General features: G+C 38.2%; 1 protein-coding gene across 1 annotated transcript in view; it reads left to right on the forward strand.

Moving 5' to 3' along the window:
* The window catches only part of lrp1.S (LDL receptor related protein 1 S homeolog), a 190,408-nt gene that overhangs the window by 65,982 nt on the left and 103,883 nt on the right, over window positions 1-20,543 (forward strand). Inside the window, 4 exon segments of the mRNA XM_018250057.2 lie at window positions 6,348-6,510; window positions 16,032-16,254; window positions 18,002-18,191; window positions 20,025-20,168. Of these exon segments, the coding sequence (XP_018105546.1) occupies window positions 6,348-6,510; window positions 16,032-16,254; window positions 18,002-18,191; window positions 20,025-20,168 (720 nt within the window).

A 20,543-nucleotide genomic window follows, 5' to 3' on the forward strand; every position in this document is an offset into this window, starting at 1 on the left:
CCTGCAGTCTTCCTTACCTATTTCAGTCCCCTGTAGAGTAGAAAATCAGCTTTGCCCAGAAGACCAGCATTGTATGGCCAGGCTAACAGGATGGCTAATGCAAAGCTTGAATGATTCCTTTTCACCAGAAATCCGGTACTTGCTCTAAATTATATTTTATGCTTTTCAAAAATGTTAGTTGTACAGAAAATGATGATGCTAAAAATGAAATGATCCCTTTTGTAGTAAATGAGTCTTAATTTATGTGAACAGAAGCACTGTTTACATGGCTGTGTGTTATGTCTGTAGCTCCATTTGTATTTGGCAGCCTCATTCTTTTGTTCAGGCATAAAGATGGGGCTCATTGTGATAATAAAGAAGTGCATTGTGTATGGCTGTGGGTATATGCAAAAAAGAAAAACTCACACTCGCACACCCTGGCCGTCCAGAATCACACGAATCCCAGGTGCTCGATGATAGAGGAATTGGGCAACCTCAAAAACAGCGTAGACACAGAACACACCGGCACAACATGGGTATTACTAGCAGGTTTAACCTTGCTCGTTTATTGCGGATGCAACGTTTCGGGGCGTGACCCCTATCTCAAGCATGCTTGAGAAAGGGGTCACGCCCCGAAACGTTGCATCCGCAATAAACGAGCAAGGTTAAACCTGCTAGTAATACCCATGTTGTGCCGGTGTGTTCTGTGTCTGGCTGTGGGTATATGTCTGTGTTTATACACTGGCTTTGCTAGCTCAGCCCTGCTACTTAAACTCTTTCAGCTTCGATCGAGGTGGCTTGGGAGCACTCAATGCTGGAGCCGTGGAACTTGCACTTGAATAACACCTCATTGCTATATGATGATGGAGAATAATAGTAATAACAATTTAAACAAAACACTGGTGCATATTTTTGTTTCAGAGGCTGTGAATGTGCAAATATGCAAATACAAGCACCATCAGCGGCTACAATAAAATATAAATATATATACGACTTAAATGCTAGTTTGTAGCAGCAGGTGCGCCACTAGCAGTTTTTCTGCTCCAATGTAATCTAAATTGAAAATATTTGGAAACTTGATTCTTCAGCACCAAAGCATATTGTCAAAAGTTGCTATTGCCTAAATGTCTGGCATCAAGTGGCGTTTATGTATTTTCAGTAGGATATAAAAAATAACATTAACCTCATCCCCTTGTAGTTATAGAATTAACTATGAAAACACACATTGCATATATAATTTGATCTGTTGGTCTCTGCCTTCTCCTTTGCTATCAAAGAGCCCTTTAATAAATGGGATAAAAAAAGCATAGTTAATCTTCAGTGCTTTGGCTTGTTCTTTTTTTTTCTTCACTATTCCTGTGTCTGCCCATACATGGATTCTGAACAACTTGTACCTGGGTTAAAGAAAAGCCTTACTGCTGGACAGCTTCTCTCCTTTCTAGTCCCCCTTAGGGGAGGGCTTTTCCTAAACAGAAATAATGATTCTCTTTGACATTGAGCAGCAGCAAGTGACTGTCACTGAACACAGTGTGAAACCAGAGTGTCTGTAACGGATTCTTTCTTCCTTGCCCTTTGGCAATCTAAGCTAATGAGAGTAATTTCTATTGGGATCGCGAGAACATGGGCAGATAGCTGACAGTCTGCACAGCATAGAAAAAGTGCCTCTTGTAGTGGTGATATAGCTTTTCCTCAACCAGTCTGGCAGAGAGGTGGGGAAAGTCGACTTTAATACAAATGTGTGACATTCACATTTTAGCCTAGTATTTACCTCTTACTATGAATGCACATTTGCAAGGCAGGCCTGGACTGGCAATCTGTGGGTTCTGTCCGGAGCTGTCCGGACCTGCTGCAAGGTCTTAGGCCAGAGCTCCTTTAATGCTGGCTTCGGCATGCCTTGCCCCAAGCTTACATGCTTTTTATGATCTCCTTTCACAAAGTAATCCATTTTGGGTACAGAGAACCGAAGGAAAGCTTATTTAGGAGTTTTAACAGCTAAACCTTAGATTGAACACAAACTATTCAGCCTACTCTGGTGAATTGTGGATATTGATGCAAGGAAACTCTGCCATTGCTGCCAACCTGGACCTACCAGTAATTCCAGCACATTGCGTTAATATCAGCACCTGACTTTGCAAAGTGAATCAAGTGCTAATGCCACTATTAAAATTTACACCCTCCCAGCCCAAAATATGAGTCCATATTATGCTTGAGAGGATGCAAATTAACAGGCATCTGGGGATTGCTGCATCCACCTGCAGAGCTATTACTTAATTGGGTGAAAATATATTTTATTGGTGGTGCTTTGTATTTTCCAAGTGAACATCCATGGCCTTGACATGGTTTCTCTGGGGTGCTGCTATTTTTTCAACCCTCCTTAGCCATTTATTCGAAGATAAGTTTTTTTTTTGATATTCTGTAACTTGCCATTTCATGTCTGCTATTATTTTCATACATTTTAAACTATAAAGTGACAGAAAGTATTATTACTAAAATGCAATTGTATAACCCATGAGTTTAAGTACTATTCAGATTCATAATACCACAGTGGATGGCAGTTCCTTTAAGAAGCAAACTTGGAATAGTAAGTTAGTTCTACTTACAAAATGCTTATTTCTCCACCCTTTCTCTTCTGCAAGCCAATCTCTGAGTGGCTCTTAAACAAACTGTATGTACATTTTGTGTCCATGCTAGGTCTTCCCATGTGGCCCTAACCAGTAGCATTATGTTGCTACTGTGTAATAAATGAAACTTAAGGGAATCAAATTAGTGTGGTTTGGGCTGAGGGTCTTAATTCAAGTTATTTCTGTGCTAAGCATTAATTGCGGACTGTTCTTCCTCTTGTTTTTTTTTTTTTAACATTAATCCTGTGGCTCTGAGTCAGCAAGGGTGGTACATCTCAACTGCTTTTATATTTACAGAGTGTCTCAACATTCTGTTCTTTTCCCCCCATTCTTCTTAGTAAGCCATTTCACAATTGTCTTGTTTACTTCGGCAAATTTGGAACAGAATCCTGAACTGGAATAACAGTATAAAGTCCAGAAATAACAGCTGACTGGCTGGATTCAAATTAAATTCCTTGGAAACCTGCACATGAATGTGGTTGGGTTTTATGATTGAGCTATGTGTCTTTTTTTAAAATATAAATGTAAAATATTCTATAACCACACTGAAAAATCTTCATCGAGCATACGCTATGTGCCAATTTCAGATGATCTGATGGTTCAAGTCCAGGTTGATGGAATCTTCTGGGAGAGGATCACATAAATGCACCAATGCAGTTCTTGTATGATGGAAATTTCTAGCGTGCGCAATAGATATGCCAGTCTGTGGGGAAGGGCCCATACATGGGCCAGTAAATTGCAGACTCAATCAAGAGGTCCCAGGTTGGCAACTTTTATGGACACCTTAAGCTGAGGAATAAAAACCAAACTGCTTCCGGAGCCTAAAGAGATGGAGCCATACACATCTCAGAAATTGGTGCAAAAACAAAGGTTAACATGGCAATAGTTCAACATCACTCTGGTTTGATTTACCATCTCATTTGCATTCCTGGGACAATAACCAGGAAATGAACAGTATTTATGTAAAATGGCATTGATTTATCATGATTCATTGGGGAAATGCTAATTAACTATAATTTAACCTAAGGGAACAGTGTACATAATTAGTTATATACAAATTAATATATGAATATATACATTTATTAAAATCCAAGAAACTATTCTTTTCTCAAGTCATTTCACGTGTGAGAAATCCATTTGTTTTATTATTTTTTGTGTCTGTGATGATGCCTGAGAATTTTTCTTGAGCTGCAGGACCTTTCCATAGGCCTCTACTGAATGGACTAAAACAAATGCTGCTGTTTTTTATTAGATAGATTGGATCTTGGCCACACTGAGCTCCCAATTCTATTTTAGATATAAAAAAGAAAATTTGAAAAATATTAAATATCAATATCTTATTTGTGGGAGAAAAATGTTTTAGCCCAAAATTTCTCATTCTTTGTAATCTCAGCCTTTAATAAATGAGCCTCATATTGTAAATGACATTCTGCCAGGCCGAGAGGCTTCTCTGTGCTTAAAACATGAGGAAAGTCAAGGATCTGTACTTATGTGGCTCTCCCTATCTTTCTGTCTAGTGATGCCAATTCACGATGGCGGCCTGTAATGACTTTCAGACTGGTTACAGAACTATGGATTGCTGCAGATCAATGACCCCAATATTTCATTAGACTTGTGCTCACAAATTCTTTTGTTCGGCTATTCAGAACTGTGTGTATGTGCTAGTACTGAATGATGCCTCTTTCTTGTTTGAAAACAATCACTGAACATTATATTGACTTTTAATCTAATTTAGGAAGTGAATTATTTTAAGTGAGTGATAATTATATTTGTAATTATATAAGTGAGTTTGTTTTGTGTACTTTTATCACAAATTTTGGGTGTTGCCAAGAGCGCACAATTTAATTCCATATTTCTCCTTTTTTGTCTTCTGTAATGTTAATTAGGGACAGCAACAAATCCACAGCTTTGATTGGCTAAAATCCACCACAAATGATTCTGGTTAAAGTTATACTGACCCTAAGAAACTACTTTTTAAAATATGAATGAGCATTAAAAGTTACCTATAGGTTATGTTGATCGTTGAGAGGTTTGTTTATCTAAATTGTTGTTAGTTGAAGTTTCTAAACCTGACTGTTTTGCCAACCTGACTGTCTCCGTTAAAGTTTCTAATGCTAACGGACTCCTGCTGCACAAATATGGCAGCCCCCTCATACAGGAACATGGGGCATCAGACAGGTAATCTAAAAGCATTGTGCAAATATTTTATGGCAAAATTATAAGTAGCTTTCAAAGGCAATATTATGATAGATGTAAAAAAGAGATTCATTTCTGGTGTCAGTATCTCTTTAATACAACCCCTATTTTGCATATGCAAATGAAAGAACTGCGGTATATAGGAAAAAATGGTTACCTTCAGTTGTCGTGTGGTGTAAAGTCACGTGATATTTATGATTTAGATTTAGTTCTGCCAGGAACTCCATATTCTCTCAAATGCTCTAAAAAGGACCGAAACTGACCAAACCCAATACAGGATTTGTTACATCCCTAGTACTAATAGGAAACTGGAAGAGCACGTCAGACGATCAGTCACTTAATTGCATTTTTTATATAGTCTTATCAATTTGGGTATCAAAATCCAGAATGGAAAAATTATTAATAAATACATATACAAATCACAGTCTGCAGGACTTCTGAACTTTCAAACTATATTATATTTTCTCTGAGTTTGTATATGTGTGTTTGTGACGCACTTAAGTCATACCAGCATAAGTAACGACACAACCCTCCCTTAATTTTTACACAGTGCATCAAGTTCTTGTAAGGTAATGCATGAACTGGCTGTTTTTAAGGAGTTTTTTGTATAATTTATCTTTGTCTTGACAAGTGCTTTAAAATGTATCCATGGAGGAGATTGGTTGTCCAGTAAATCCCATTATGAATTACAGTATGTGTAAATTTGGTCAAAGTTGGCCCCATAAAATGCCTTTCCGCCTCGGTCAGCGTGAAAGAAGGAAAAATCAACAGCACATCATGTGGTTATTTCTAGCAGGGAGAACCCTTGCTCATTTATTGCGGATGCAACATTTCGGGGCGTACCCCTTTGTCAAGCATGATGCTTGACAAAGTGGTACGCCCGGAAACGTTGCATCCGCAATAAACGAGCAAGGGTTCTCCCTTCTAGAAATAACCCATGTTGTGCCGGTGATTTTTCGTTCTTTCACGCTGAACTGGAGGTTGCCAACGCCTCCTTCACGGAGCACCGGGAATTCGCCTACGACAGGACGGCCAGGGTGTGCAAGGGTAATTCTATCTTTACGCCATGGTCCCCAGATGAGGTCTGATAGTGACAGACCTCATCTGGCCCACTTGCCTCCAGTTCTACAGTTTGGGCCATTCTGTGTTATGGAGTCTATTCTGTCCCTTCCACCCCCTATAGCACTGAATGTATATGTGGTAAACTGTAAATGTTCTGTACTGTATCTCCCAGAAAGCAGTCTTGTTCACTGCTAGCTGCCGGTAGGATTTTATAGTTTGTTTTGCTTTTAACACCACCTTCCTGCCACTCACGCACATTGATATTTCTACTTTTACTGTCTGGATGTAATTTACATATTCATCCCCTAACTATGAGCAGAACAAATATAATTATTTATATCTTTATTCTGAAAACAGCATTGCTACAGTCATATTTCCCTCATTATAAATTGGCATCCCAGTGGGCACTGACAAATTTTCTTAAACTCGCTTTTGAAGATTCTGCTTGTTAAATTAAATTTACCACAGTCTTATTTCTGTTTTGTTCAGATGTTGAGCAGATGGCTATTGACTGGTTAACAGGCAACGTTTACTTTGTGGATGACATTGATGATCGAATCTTTGTTTGCAATAAAAATGGAGACACTTGTGTCAACCTTCTTGACCGTGAACTGTACAATCCTAAAGGAATTGCCCTGGATCCAACCATGGGGTGAGTATTTGAAAGTTGTTTATTCTTTTGATATGCAACCTAGGGGTGCCCACTGATAGAATATACAATTTACTTGTTCCAAATAAAGGGGAGAATGGACAGCTACAGCACAAAGAAGGGTAGCTATCAATTAGGAACTGGGTTAAACCCTACAGAAGCTCAATAATTAACCTCACCACAAGGATAAAAAGATAGAATGTATTTTAACTATAGTTGGCTTTCACCACATGTGTGATCTGGAACTGTTAACCCCATCTCCCATTTCCCAGTGCTGCTAGTAATGATTCAAGATTGAATCCCCTCCAAAGGCCTTATTATTTGTTGTGTTATTAACATTGTATATCCCAGTTTAATGAAGAATGGTTTGAGCAACTTAAGCAGTTGGATAGCCCTGATTTTAGAACAGAAATAGATCTGTTTCAGGAATCTAGATTCTCTAGGTGTTACTTCATGCTGCTTTGTAGCATTGTATTTCATTGTTTATTTGTGCCTAAACTATTTAGGACCTCTATTGTTCTTTATTTATAACAGCTAGATACCCATTACAAATCCAAACATTATACAAAATAAGGTTGTTTGCATATTGTTTCTGTATCAGTCCTGTCCATTTTTCAGCGATGAGCTTTTTGCTATTTTATTTGTCTTATTATGGAGAAAATTGCAAAAAGCCAAAATGAATAAATGATAAGGCTAGGGTTGTGGAATGACACTGAAATGTAACTGTCTGTAAATATTTCCATTTCCACCATTTCCAATGAGTATTGCTCAAGAATTTCTCAAGAGAGTTCAAGTTTTGGTGTCATTTCTCTTATTTTGTCAGCTGAACTGATTTCTGCTGAGCAGGTTATTGTGGTTTTTGAAGTGTGTGGTCTGCACTTTTAAGAATAGTCAAAATTCCAATGTAAAACCAATTTTGTGATAACATCACTTCGAAGAAACTAGAAATAGCGTGTGTATGTGTTTTCAACAGTTGTGACATTTTGCCCTTCCTTTGGTATAATGTTGCTATTTGCAGTGGGTTTTTGGTTGAATGTATTTATATATTGGGGTTTTATAATCTTATAAATACATTTTTTTAAGTATTAAAGGAGAACTAAACCTTAATAATGAATATGGCAAAAATGCAATAATTCTTATTGTAGCAGCCTGTTGTTTCAGCATCTCAATAGCAGCAATGATCCAGGACTACAAACTTGTCACAGGGGGTCACCATCTTGGAAAGTGTCTGTGACACTCACATGCTCAGTGGGCTCTGAGCAGCTGTTGAGAAGCTAAACTTAGGGGTCGTCACAAATTATCAAGCAGAAAATGAGGTTGGCCTGTAATATAAGATGATGCTACAGGGCTGATTATTCAATTCTGATGCTAATTGCACTGGTTTCTGTGCTGTCATGTAGTAATCTGTATTAATTACTAATCAGCCTTTTATTGTGACATTTATAGTCTTTGTTCTGTATATATTGTAGGGATGCACCGAATCCAGGATTCGGTTCTGGATTCGTCCTTTTTCAGCAGGATTCCTAATTTGCATATGCAAAGTAGGGGCAGGGAGGGAAATCATGTGACTTTTTGACACAAAAGAAGAAAGTAAACAATGTTTTCTCTTCCCACCCCTAATTTGCATATGCAAATTTGGATTTGGTTCGATATTTTGCCGAATCTTTTGTGAAGGATTTGGGGTTTCGCCCGAATCCTAAATAGTGGATCCCTCTTTTGACAGCTCAACCTGAGGTCCCTCATTTGTACTAGAAAGTCCCTCTTTTCTCTGCACTGAACAGCCAGAAAAAGAAACAAAGTTTCTAACTTAATTGGCTTTTGGCGAGAGGCCAGTACAGCTAACAGGTGCAACAAAGATACTTTGCAACAATTTTGAGATAAGAAAATAAGTAATTTTAACAGTTTAGATAAGGAGAAATATTTTCAAATTTTTATAATGAACATGGTAATTATGGGGTGTGGCCACAAAAATGGGTGTGGTCATAAAAATTGCCGCACTACATGCAGAAAACATTTTTGTCCCTCTTTTTACTTCCAAAATGTTTGGAGGTATGGATTCAGTGCATCCCTAATATATTGAGTCAGTCTCTAAGCCTAGTAAGTGACAGCAGCATAGAGCATGTGCAGTGAATCAGCAGAAAACAAGATGGGAGCTACTGGGGTATATTTAGCAGGGAGGTTCTGTGGCCCCCAAAGGGCTGTGGTTGCCTTGGGCTGGTAGAGAAGCTCAAAACATTATGTACAACATTTCTAGCCTACTTCTTTACTTAAGCTTAAGTTCTCCTTTAAAGAGGTGTTTATTGTATAGTCATATAGTCATGTCAAAGTGGAAGGATACATACCTGGGAGTTGCCAGGTCATATTGATATGCAGTTGTGTTGGAAAGTTCCAGCAACGAACAAGGGAAAGGAGTACTTCTGTAACTGATAGGTTGGCTCAGATGTCATACATGGCCAGATTTTGTACCTTCTTTTATAAATGATGTGCAATGTTGCATACTCATATTGTTATATTGTATCTTCATGTCATGGCCCATCAGGGAAAGTTGTATGTTTAATTAGAAATTAATAAATGCATTTAAAAAAAGGGGAGGGGTGAAGAGGATCTTTGGCAGGTTCTGGGCCTCAAAATCCTTTGGATGGTCACCTCTGGCTCAAGGCCCTCTAACTAGATGTTTTGTTAGTGATGTTCAACAAAACTAAACAATCCACAGGCCACCTCCTTTTTAAGGAACTAAACTTATCATTTGAAGAAGGGTAGTTGGTGCATCATGGTGAGGGCAGTGAGTTAATAAATAAATAAATAAATAAATATATATATATATATATATATATATATATATATATATATATATATATATATATATATATATATATATATATATATATATATATATATATATATATATATATTTACATAAGAGTGCAGATAGATCTGTATAAGTATGTGCATCTTTCACCCTAATTAACTACAGTAAATGCCATGCGATACAACCTTCACCTGTGTTTTTCTGTACAAGAATTCCCTCTATCCAGCTTATGTTGTGTAGAAATGGCACACTCTAGTAGTGAGGTTATAAAGTAACTCCACTCTTTTGAGTTGATAGAGAAGCAGAACAGGAAGGTAATAAATAAAACCACTTAAAATTAGAGATGCACCGAATCCAGAATTCGGTTTGGGACTCTGCCTTTTTTCAGCAACATTCATATATGCAAATTAAGGGTGAGGAGGAAAATCGTGTGACTCATTGTCACAAAACAAGGAAGTAAAAAAATGTTTTCCTCTTCCCACTCCTAATTTGAATACGCAAATTAGGGTTCGGTATTCGTCCGAATCTTTCACGAAGGATTCGGGGATCTGGCCGAATCCAAAATAGTGGATTCAGTGCATCCCTACTTTAAATGGTGTTGCGGTATGTTGCCTGTAACATCATTTCTTAATCACAAAACTGTCCTGCATCTCCCTTGGTTATCTGACTTTTTTTTACTATTCACTAGTTGTCTAGTGGAATTTTCTATTTGGACAGTGTAGCCAGTCAAGCAGGAACTTCTTGACATACGTCTCTTGATAGCTCTATCTATCTAACTTTGTTGCTAATGCTTACAAGGTGTAAAGGCCTTTGATATCAGGTAATACCCATGGGTCAGAACTGTTCATTTCTTAAGGTGGCCATACATGGAGAGATCCGCTCGTTTGGCGATGTCCACACAAACTCCTCATGTACATGTTTCTCCTTTTCTGTTCAACCCTATTTACCTCTCAACCTGTGGGCCCTCTGCTGATCCTCCTTAGCCCTGCACATGCAGTGTAATTAAATCTGCCCTATTGCCCTCATAATAAACTCTCCATTTGCACATAGCTTATTTTATTATAAGAATAGTACGTTTTAGAGCTCCCTTTATGTGAAAGGGGCAAATCTAGCCTAATACTGTTTTATTCCCTCTTCTGACACCTGTCTCCAACATGTCTTGGCGGCTTACTTGGGTGCAGTCAACTCATGCTCTCGGCTCTCATTGTGCTCCTGATTGTCTCTTTGGTTTATACCAGACACTGAAGCGCGGCCTGTCTATTAGGAACAGGAGACGTTGGCTTTTTTGGCCAACTAAACTTATTTTCCTGAGCCTTGTGTGTCATAGGCCTAGAGTAATTGTTCAATGATGGTTGCGTACACACAAGTTTATATAGTCGGGGAGTTAACCCCTTTTAATTTGCTACCTGTATAGAGTAAATGTTACAAAGCTTTAGGGTTGGTCTCATAAGGAGCTAAAAGCGATGGATGGAGGCCATTTACATGGCAATTAGAGTGAAAATGTGGTTTGTTTAATTGCAGTCCTTTAAGCATGGCACAGTGGCTTCTGTAACATTAGAAAGTACTTGAGGTACTTAAGCAATAAAACCAACAATTACTTTAATGAACTTGCATTATCCAAGTCATACAGTTGCTCGAGGCCAAGTACCATGGGCACAACTTTAGCCTTCCAACATTAGAAAAATGGAAAGAGGGACAAAACAATCTTCTGCAAAATTTTTGAACATGCCCATTTTATGATCACAACCCCTAATTACCATGTCCATTTTACATTTGGAGGGTTATGAAAGTTTGAACAGATTTCTGGGAGATATAGGGCCATGTTTTGTGTTTTAACAGATGGCTAATAAAGGTAAAATTGCCCTTTAAGATGTTAGTCTTAGTTTCCTCACAAGATTTGCTTATTTTAAATAGTTACAGTTGTATCTTTGATTATCTTAAATTGTTACAAATGTATCCAAGTGCATGTGCTGAGTGTTCTGGGCTCTCTGCCAAAAAGCCTCTTATTTTAATTAAGGTTCAGAAACATTTTATTTTTCTCTGGTGTCTGTGCAGGAGATTAAAGAGAAACTCAGGATTATTTAATAAAAATCCAGCACTGCTGCTCTGTCAAAATCAGAACTGTCCTTTTGGAAATGGGGCAGTTGGGAGGTATAATCTGAGGCCCACACAACGTAATCACAGCAGCATGTTTAGCAGTGGACTGCAACATCCACTGTCATCATCTTTCCCTACAGAACAGTGGTCACTTTTAATGACCTTCAAATGCAGCTTCCTGGAGAAAATACAGATCAATTATAGTGAACGCTGGAAAGGAAGGAGCAAAAGTACCAGTACTTGCCCCATGAGTAACTTTGGGCAGCTCCATTTAGTGGTCAGTCCTGGGCTGAATATTTACAGGTGATGCAGTGATACAGCTGCTCTGTTTTCCAGCACAAGAGAACATCAACACCATTCACTGTACTGGGACAGGCATTTTACATTATACAGATGCTATTCTGACGCTTGCAAATAGTTTCTCGCTCTAGCAGACAGACGAGCAGTAGCCACAACAAGAAGAGTGATTTCTTTTTAGTAGCGGAAGAATTGCTTCGCATGCTCTAAGAAAAACTTGGAATTATGTATCCAAATGCAGAGAAATGAGTCTGGATAACAATGGCTAGAGCTCTAAAGTGGATTAGCTCATGTTCCACGTGTCACACAATGCCAATCTTTTCTTAAACATTCTTTATTAAAATACTTATTGGATTTTTCCCACTAAGCTTTCTTGCTGTGGATTTACTACCAGGGTGTGCCATTAGATTAAATTCCATGCTTCTTTCCATACCAGGCAGTTTAATGAGGATTGATATCCTCACCCCAACAAAAAAATACAATTTAAAGGAATATACCTAATTTTATTTTCATAAATGTGTTTATCTATGCTATGCCAAAGAAGAAAAAAATCTTGGGTTGCTTGTTACTTTCAATTACAGCTAGAGAATATTTTATTCCTCCTGGTAGTCCATTTTCCTCCAAAAACATACAGGCTGGTTAATTGGTTAACTGACTCGTGATAACTGACCTTAGTGAACATAAAGACCTTAATAAGATCTTTGTCTGCAGTTGACTTCAGCGAGACTGAGGGAAGACATAATGGAGACTTAATGGAGATAGAAGCTATAAAGGAACTGTATCAGATATGGGACATGTTATCTAGAATGCTCGGAACCCGGGGGGTTTGGATAAGGGATCTTTCCATGATTTGGATCACCATATCTAAAAATCATTTAAACATTACATAAACCGTAATAGGATTGTTTTGCCAATAAGGATTAGTTAGATATTTTTTCAAGTATTCAAAAATGTAAATTATGTGCTTAAAATAGACTCTATGGGAAATGGCCATCCTGTAATTCGGGGCTTTCCAGATAAATAGTGAAGGGCAAATATGTCCCGAAACATTAGCGAATTTAACACACAATTCGCAAAGAAGTCAATGGGCATCAAAATAATTTTGACATGCATCAATTTCTGTGCCCGTAATTTTTTTTTTTTATGCACACCTATGTTGTCCAAATGCATTAAAGTCAATGGGTGTGTGAATAATTTTGACGTGCAACAAATTCTATGCATGCGACTATTCTGACGTGCCCACATTTTTTTTTGAGGCAGGCAGATTTGTTGCCGGCAAATTTTTGCCGCAGTTTCGTGAATTTATTTGCTGGCGGTCAAACAGGGAAATTTCCCATGAATTCATGCCTGGTGAATTTATTCGCCCATCGCTACAGATAACTTGATACCATAACTGTATTTGTAACCAACAGGGACGTACACAAATAACTAATAGTACAGTCCAGGGCTTTTAACATGGGTAGGTTCTGACGGCTTTTGGTGAAATGTAATTAACGTAGAGATGTTTTTTTTTTAGCAGTGGTTCAAATTCTCTTCCTTGCAGAAGGACAATAGAATACTATACATTGAATCTTCACATACGCACTTATTTGTGCTTAGATTTTCATGATCTAAGAAACTGAGACCTTTTACCTCTGTCCCTTAACCATCTAGATTGTGCTAAACGTCTGATTGGCTACAATCCTTATCCTTTTTTGAGCCAAGTGTAATTGTATCACATTTCAATTATGATGCATCAACAGCGCAACAAATCGACTGATCATCTGAATATAACCAGACTGGTCAAGCACATTGAATGCATGATTTGCAGGTCTTCATTTGGCTGAAAGGTTTCACATTTAAACCTCTGCTACATTATCTCTGTACTGTTCAGGCATCACAGAAGAACATGTTGTTAGCAAAGTCCATATGGTACCAAATACCCAGTATGTCAATACAATTTCGGATAGACATATTGGAATAGTTGCCTGAAGCTCTAAATTTATACGCTTTATTAGTATTGCTACAGTCGTATATTGTAATAGGGGTATGTAGTGCAGGAAAATATTTCTTATTGGGCCAGGCTGAGCAATGGGAGATTATTTCCTTTTTGGTTTTGTAGTAGTTTGGTAGTTTACTCTCTTTTGCACTGGAGGTTCTGTATAAATTGTAGTTATCAAACCATATAATTTATTTAGTTCCCCAGGGACAGGTCTGAGCATTTCTCTGAGCTGTGTTTGAGTAGTGGCTACAGCAGAAAGACAGCTGATGAACAAGACAAGTAGTCAGAGCCAGGCTGAATCATTTCTCACTTGACTGAACAAAGGGCATGACCCTTTTTTTCAGCCTCCTTCCCAATTACAGACCCTCTTATATTCCTCATTGATTCATTCTATATACATTAGTGACAGCTGGAGAGTGGCTTTCAAATGATTCTGTCTTCACACTATCTGCTAACTTAACACTTTGTGTGCTTTAAGACGGACTTATTTAGTAAAATCGGTATTACAGCCTTTTAAAAAAAGTTTTTTTCTAAAACAAAGTGCTGTGAAAAATGTAAAATAAATGCCAAGAATGTTGAGATTTGTTTTGTAAAATGGGTGATCTGTTTTAAGAAATGTTTAAAAAGTCTAAAACACAGATTTTGTATTCTTGCCAACCGGAAGGCATATCGGGGAGACTAGTTGCCCGAAGAAGAGAAGATTGATCGCTGGGCGACTAATATCTCCGTCTGCCACTACCCTTATACAGAAAACCTCTGGTCCCCTACAGATTTGGTTCAGGTTTATTTTATTGACCATTCCTCTTTATTTCCTTCTACTTCTTTTTCCTTAGCTATGACCATGAATAGTCCAAGGAGACTAAGGCAGGAATGAAATTAGAAACAGATGGGATATGATCAAGAGAAAGGTCTAGAGAGGTGCCAGCTTGTTGTTAGAATACCAGACCCCTATAAAAGACACGTGTCTGAGTAGTTCAGATGCATTCCTCACCCAGCCGCCATTTCTCTGAAGCGTGTACATGAAATGGTCCATGGGGCCTGCAAAATTGTTTTCAGGTGTTTAAAGCCTTAGACAGATCTTTATTAGGTTAACATTGTTCATAACTTATTTCTAACACCCGATCATATTATGAAAAAGGGAAGGTTCTAAAGCATATTTGATAACATTTATAAAAGATATTTGGCTGCCTACAGTACAATAACAATGTCAAAAATATTACCACAAAGTAACTTTCAATTTGTGTGTCTTGTAGAAGTTGCTTGTGCTGCCTGCTTATGTCCTGATATTTCATACCCTATGCTTCTGCTGAGCAGTTTGTGTCTAGACCTGGGTCCCCCACCTTTTTTACCCATGAGCCACAGTCAAATGTAAACAAAAGTTGGAGAGCAACACAAGCATGCAAACATGTACTCGGGGTGTGAATTATGGTCTGTGATTGACAATTAGTAGCCTACAGGAGGCTCTGTTTAGCAGTACACCTGGATTTTATGCAACTGTAACGTGTCTATAAGCCAAGAATTTAAAAAATAAGCACCTGCTTTGAAGCCACTCTGAGCAACATGTTGTTCACAAGCTTCTGGCTGGGGGATCACTGGTCTAGGCATTCAACAAAGCCCCTCTCCACACTCTGTTTAGACTGCACCATGATTAATACACCAATACAGTAGGCAAAGCTTACCAATCACCCTATTCCCTTCATCGATCACTACAAAACTTGCACCTGCTTCCCTATGCTACTGGCCATCCAGAACCATGGCTAGATTGAATCAAAACATCACATATGTTTTCAGTCTGTGGCCAGTTTTATTTTTGTGTGCCTCCTGCTAAGCATGGATATTTTAATTCTTTAATCAAATATGCAGTCCTTATGCTGTGCACCATCTTATATTGGAAAGGGCATCTAAAGGTGGCCATACACGGGCCGATAAAAGCTGCCGACAGACCGTGTCGGCAGCTTATTGGCCCGTGTATGGGGGCCCCCGACGGGCTTCCCCGATCGAGATCTGGCCGAAAGTCGGCCAGATCTCGATCGGATGGGATTAAAAATCCCGTCGGATCGCGGCCGCATCTGTTCGTTGATGCGGTCCCGCGATCCGACCGCCCGTTTGGCGAACGCTAGGATCCGATCGTTGGGCCCTAGGGCCCACGATCGGATCAGCCCGATATTGCCCACCTCAAGGTGGGCATATCGGAGGGAGATCCGCTCGTTTGGCGACATCGCCAAACGAGCGGATCTATCCGTGTATGGCCACCTTAACTTGAAAATTAACAGAGCCATGTTTTTAAGGTGCAGTGTCTGTTATAACATTAATCACCATACTTTATTTTTTTCTCTTCAGGAAGCTATTTTTCACTGACTATGGGCAGATTCCCAAGGTGGAGAGATGTGATATGGATGGGCAGAACAGGACTAAGCTTGTGGACAGCAAGATTGTCTTTCCTCATGGCATTACACTGGATCTGGTGAGCCGCTTGGTTTACTGGGCTGATGCATACCTGGACTACATTGAGGTTGTGGACTATGAAGGCAAAAACAGACACACCATTATCCAAGGGCTACTGGTATGTTGTCATTCTTTGTTGTCTCAAAATTTAACTTATTCAAGGAATAACTATCCACTAGTTATATAGGGTTTAAATCGTTTTCAAAAATATCTAACTTATTTAAATAAGAGTGTAAGCTTCCATAATATTATCTCCTTTTAGTGGGTATACATGCGTTTTAACCGCGTTGTCTTTGGGAATACCTCTGCGGAGGTAAGTTGTATAGTCTCAACACACCTCCCCATGCATCAGTCTAAGTAAGCTGAATATTGATGTTTTTTCCACACAGAACAGTGATTCTCTTTCTGATAGAAGTAAATTATAATAAGAAGCGCTTTGGAATAAAGAATGTTGTTACTTTTGCTACATGGAATTTGCATTTATATGGTCCTTTAAGTGATAACCAGACAGGAAATCTGTTATATATATATGTTATCCAGAATGCTTGGGACCAGATAAGGGTTATTCTGTAATTTGGATCTCCATACCTTAAATCTACTAAATAAAAATGTAAACATTAATTGCCCAATAGGATTGTTTTGCCTCCAATAAGGATTGATTATATCTTAGTTGGGATTGAGTGCAAGGTACATATTGTATGGGAGCTCTTATATGCAGGTAGATAAAAATACAGAAATTCAATCATTATTGTGTGCACTATGCTATTCTGTTCTATTAATTGACCCTGCTATATGTATACGTACTGACAGCTTAAAGAGCTTTCATGCTTGTTAAGTGCGAATGCTACAGCAAAGGGGAATAACTTAGGTGGCAGGAAGCAGTCTAAAATCCTTTTTTTAAGCTATGAGAAGAAGTGATTGTGAATGTCAATGTATTTAAGTGATGCTAGTATTGAAAGAGAGGATGATGTTGATGTCCTGGAAGTGCAGGAGATATAATACAGAACGCCACACGTGGGAGTATTCCTCTGCCTTTGACCTGTGAATGGTCTCTGTGGGCTAGGGGAAATGTTCCTGGATGAATTACTTCCTTGCACATTTTCTAGAAAAATATAAGCTTTTACATTTAGGGGCACATTTACTAAGCTCGAGTGAAGGATTTGAAGTAAAAAAACGTCGAATTTCAAAGGTAGTTCGACCATCAAATAGGCTACTTCAACTAGGACTAAAAATCATTTGACTATTCAACCATTCGATAGTCAAAGTACTGTCTCTTTAAAAAAAACTTTGACTACATACTTCTCCACTGTAAACCTACCGAGCTACAATGTTTGCCTATGGGGACCTTCCCCATAAGTTTTCTAAGCTATTTCTGATTGAAGAAAAATCGTTCGATCGATTTAAAATCCTTCGATTCGTTCGATCGAAGTATTTGCGGTAAATCCTTCGACTTCGATATTCAAAGTCAAAGGATTTTACTTCGAGGGTCGAATTCGAGGGTTAATTAACCCTCAATATTCGACTCTTAGTAAATGTGCCCTTTAAACTATCTGTAATACTCCTGGTAGGGCTTTTGGGGGCAGGTGAAAAATATATATATAAGGCTTCACTAAATATAATAAACTGGGTGTGGCTTTGATCAGAAAACAGATGAAAGGTGGTTGAAGGCAGCAGAGCTGTGGGAAGTGCACTGTAAAGAAAACTAGGGCATATTCATCAAAGAGCTTCTTTTTTTACAGTTATAGTTTATAAATAAATGGAAAGACAAGTAAAAGTAATGCTTATTATTTTTGAAGTTATTTGTATATCATAAGGGGCATCATTGATTAGACAGCTCTTTGATATTCATCACCCTTCTCTTGCAGATTGAACATTTGTACGGCCTGACAGTCTTTGAAAACTATCTATATGCAACCAATACTGACCATGCCAATACCCAGCAGAAAACCAGTGTCATTCGAGTCAATCGTTTCAACAGCTCTGACTACAATGTGGTAACCAGAGTAGACAAAGGAGGAGCGTTGCACATCTATCATCAACGCAGACAACCAACGGGTAACTGATAACGTTTTTTGCTTTTTTCTGCCCCTCCAATTACAAGATCTTTGAATCTTAAATCTTCATTGAACTGAATTAAATGTTTAGGCATTGGACAACCCTGGTATATAACCTTTATTCAAGAAGAGCCATCTATTGAGAATATTTGGATGCATATTTATGTTTAAAATGCCAAATACTTGACTCCTGTCAATGTGTTCTATTGCATCCTCTGGCTCTTTGTGACTCTAATCACGGTTATGTTGAAAGTACGATACTCACTAAAGGTATCATTTTCATCTGTTGTTGTGCAAAAGAATATAACTATTCCTGAATGGAAAGAATGAAAAGTATTCTACACTCCACATGGTATAGGCTACAAATTTGCCCTGTCCTTGTGACTGATGTTTGTGCCTGCTTTTGATTATTCTCTTTTACAGAAATCCATCTTTTCCCCAGGGAACAGAGTATTTTTTACATCCTCTTATATTAGATGGCCCGTCGGATTTTCATTAAGCGTGAAATCTTGAAAAGGTTTAGTGGAAGGAAGTTTACGTAATAGTCTTCCATTTCTCACATCACCTGTGATCATTCATTAAAGTGCACTAAGACTTAGAAGAAAATGAGTTGTATATCAGCTCGTAAATAATAGAGCACGCCAACTGCTGCGTACTAGGAGGTTTTATTAATGATGCTTTTGTATCATCCGTCTTCGCTGCCAACTAGGAGGTTTTATTAATGATGCTTTTGCATAATCTCTCTTCGCTGGTTTTGAAGTGTCTGGTTCTGTTCTATTGTGAAGGTGGCCTTTTTGGCAGTATCACGCACTGCTATTAGTGCAAACCAATCTTTTGGGAGTCCAAGTAAAGATTTCTGCCCTAAAGATCTATAGTGGACTTTTGACTCTTGATTGTGTAACAGGACATTTGTAAATGTAGGGGATTTACCTGCTTGAGTTACACAACTTTCTGCACAACTTTCTTCAAAGGCTTGTACCACCTAGTTTCATTGGCCCCCCCACTTATCTATGACCTTTTTTAATTGAGTGAATAATTGTTTGCATGGCAGGCAATAAATTGTGGGTGGGCTTACTCATTCAGAACTGAAGTCAGTTCTTTATTGGCTGTCGTTATGCAGGGTGTAGCAATGTAATAGTAGGTGGAATATGTGAGACATTTATAGATTTAAAAATGAAGTGCTAATCCTTTTGTATCCGCTAAAATGGTTTAGGAATCCAGCCAAAGCCAACTTCGTGCCCTTTCTTTTGCATTATACTTTAAAAAGTCAGAGGAGGCATTGTGCTTGCATATTTCCCCCCAAGAAATGTTATATTAGCTGTGGATACATGCTACATTATCCAGATGCATTTGTCATATCCACAATTTCTTTAACGTCCCAGTGCATTACTGATTGTAGGCGCTGACCTCAACTTTTTAAAATAAAGGTATTTGACATTTTAAGCAGAGTTTGAATTTGCTCAGAAAAATAGGGGAATTCACATCTGGTGACCTTATGTGAGCCAATGTGCTATTTTTTCCCACACAGAGGGGTATATGATATTTATTGGTAGGAGTTCATATTACTTTGGTAGGCAAGCTGTTTTGGTGCTTCTTATATATCTATGCCTCTGTGTACAGAATAATTTAGGCCAAGATATCTACCAAACATTTCTGGATAAAGTATTGGGACCTTGTGTCAAAAAATAGTATGTGTTCTCTCTTTGGGTGGCTTCATTTAGGTTCTGCTGATATATATAATATAAACATTGTTTGAAGGTCAGATGAGTGGATGGTCCACTGTAATATCTTACAAGCAAACATGCTAATCAATGTTGTATATTTTCTTCTAAAGTGAGAAGTCATGCATGCGAACCAGACCAGTACCAGAAGCCTGGAGGATGCTCAGACATATGTCTGCTTGCCAACAGTCATAAAGCCAGAACTTGTCGCTGCCGATCTGGATTCAGTCTTGGCAGTGATGGGAAGTCATGCAAAAGTAAGCACTCATTTTCAATGATGATATCATGAAGACAAAAGGAGTACTTCAGATAAGTGTATTTTAACTCATGTGCTGTATTCATTTCATGCTTTAAATCTGAACTTTTGCTTTTATAGAAAAAACAGCTCACTAACTTGTGTCTAATAAATCTTCAGCACAGTCTTTATTTTTCTGCTTCTTTTTTTTTTTTTTATAAGTTCAACAGTTTACTTGTGAGTTTCTCAACCTAATGTGTTTTTTTTCAGCTGCAAAGAACATACTCCTGCTGTGACAGATTTAACCTAATCTAATTGACCAATTTCAGCATGATTCAGCAGTTTGCTTTGCTTTACTGATAAACAGCATGGTTGATTTTTTTTTTTCTTGCAGTTG

The sequence above is a fragment of the Xenopus laevis genome, chromosome 2S, assembly GCF_017654675.1.
Source record: "Xenopus laevis strain J_2021 chromosome 2S, Xenopus_laevis_v10.1, whole genome shotgun sequence".
Taxonomy (NCBI): domain Eukaryota; kingdom Metazoa; phylum Chordata; class Amphibia; order Anura; family Pipidae; genus Xenopus; species Xenopus laevis.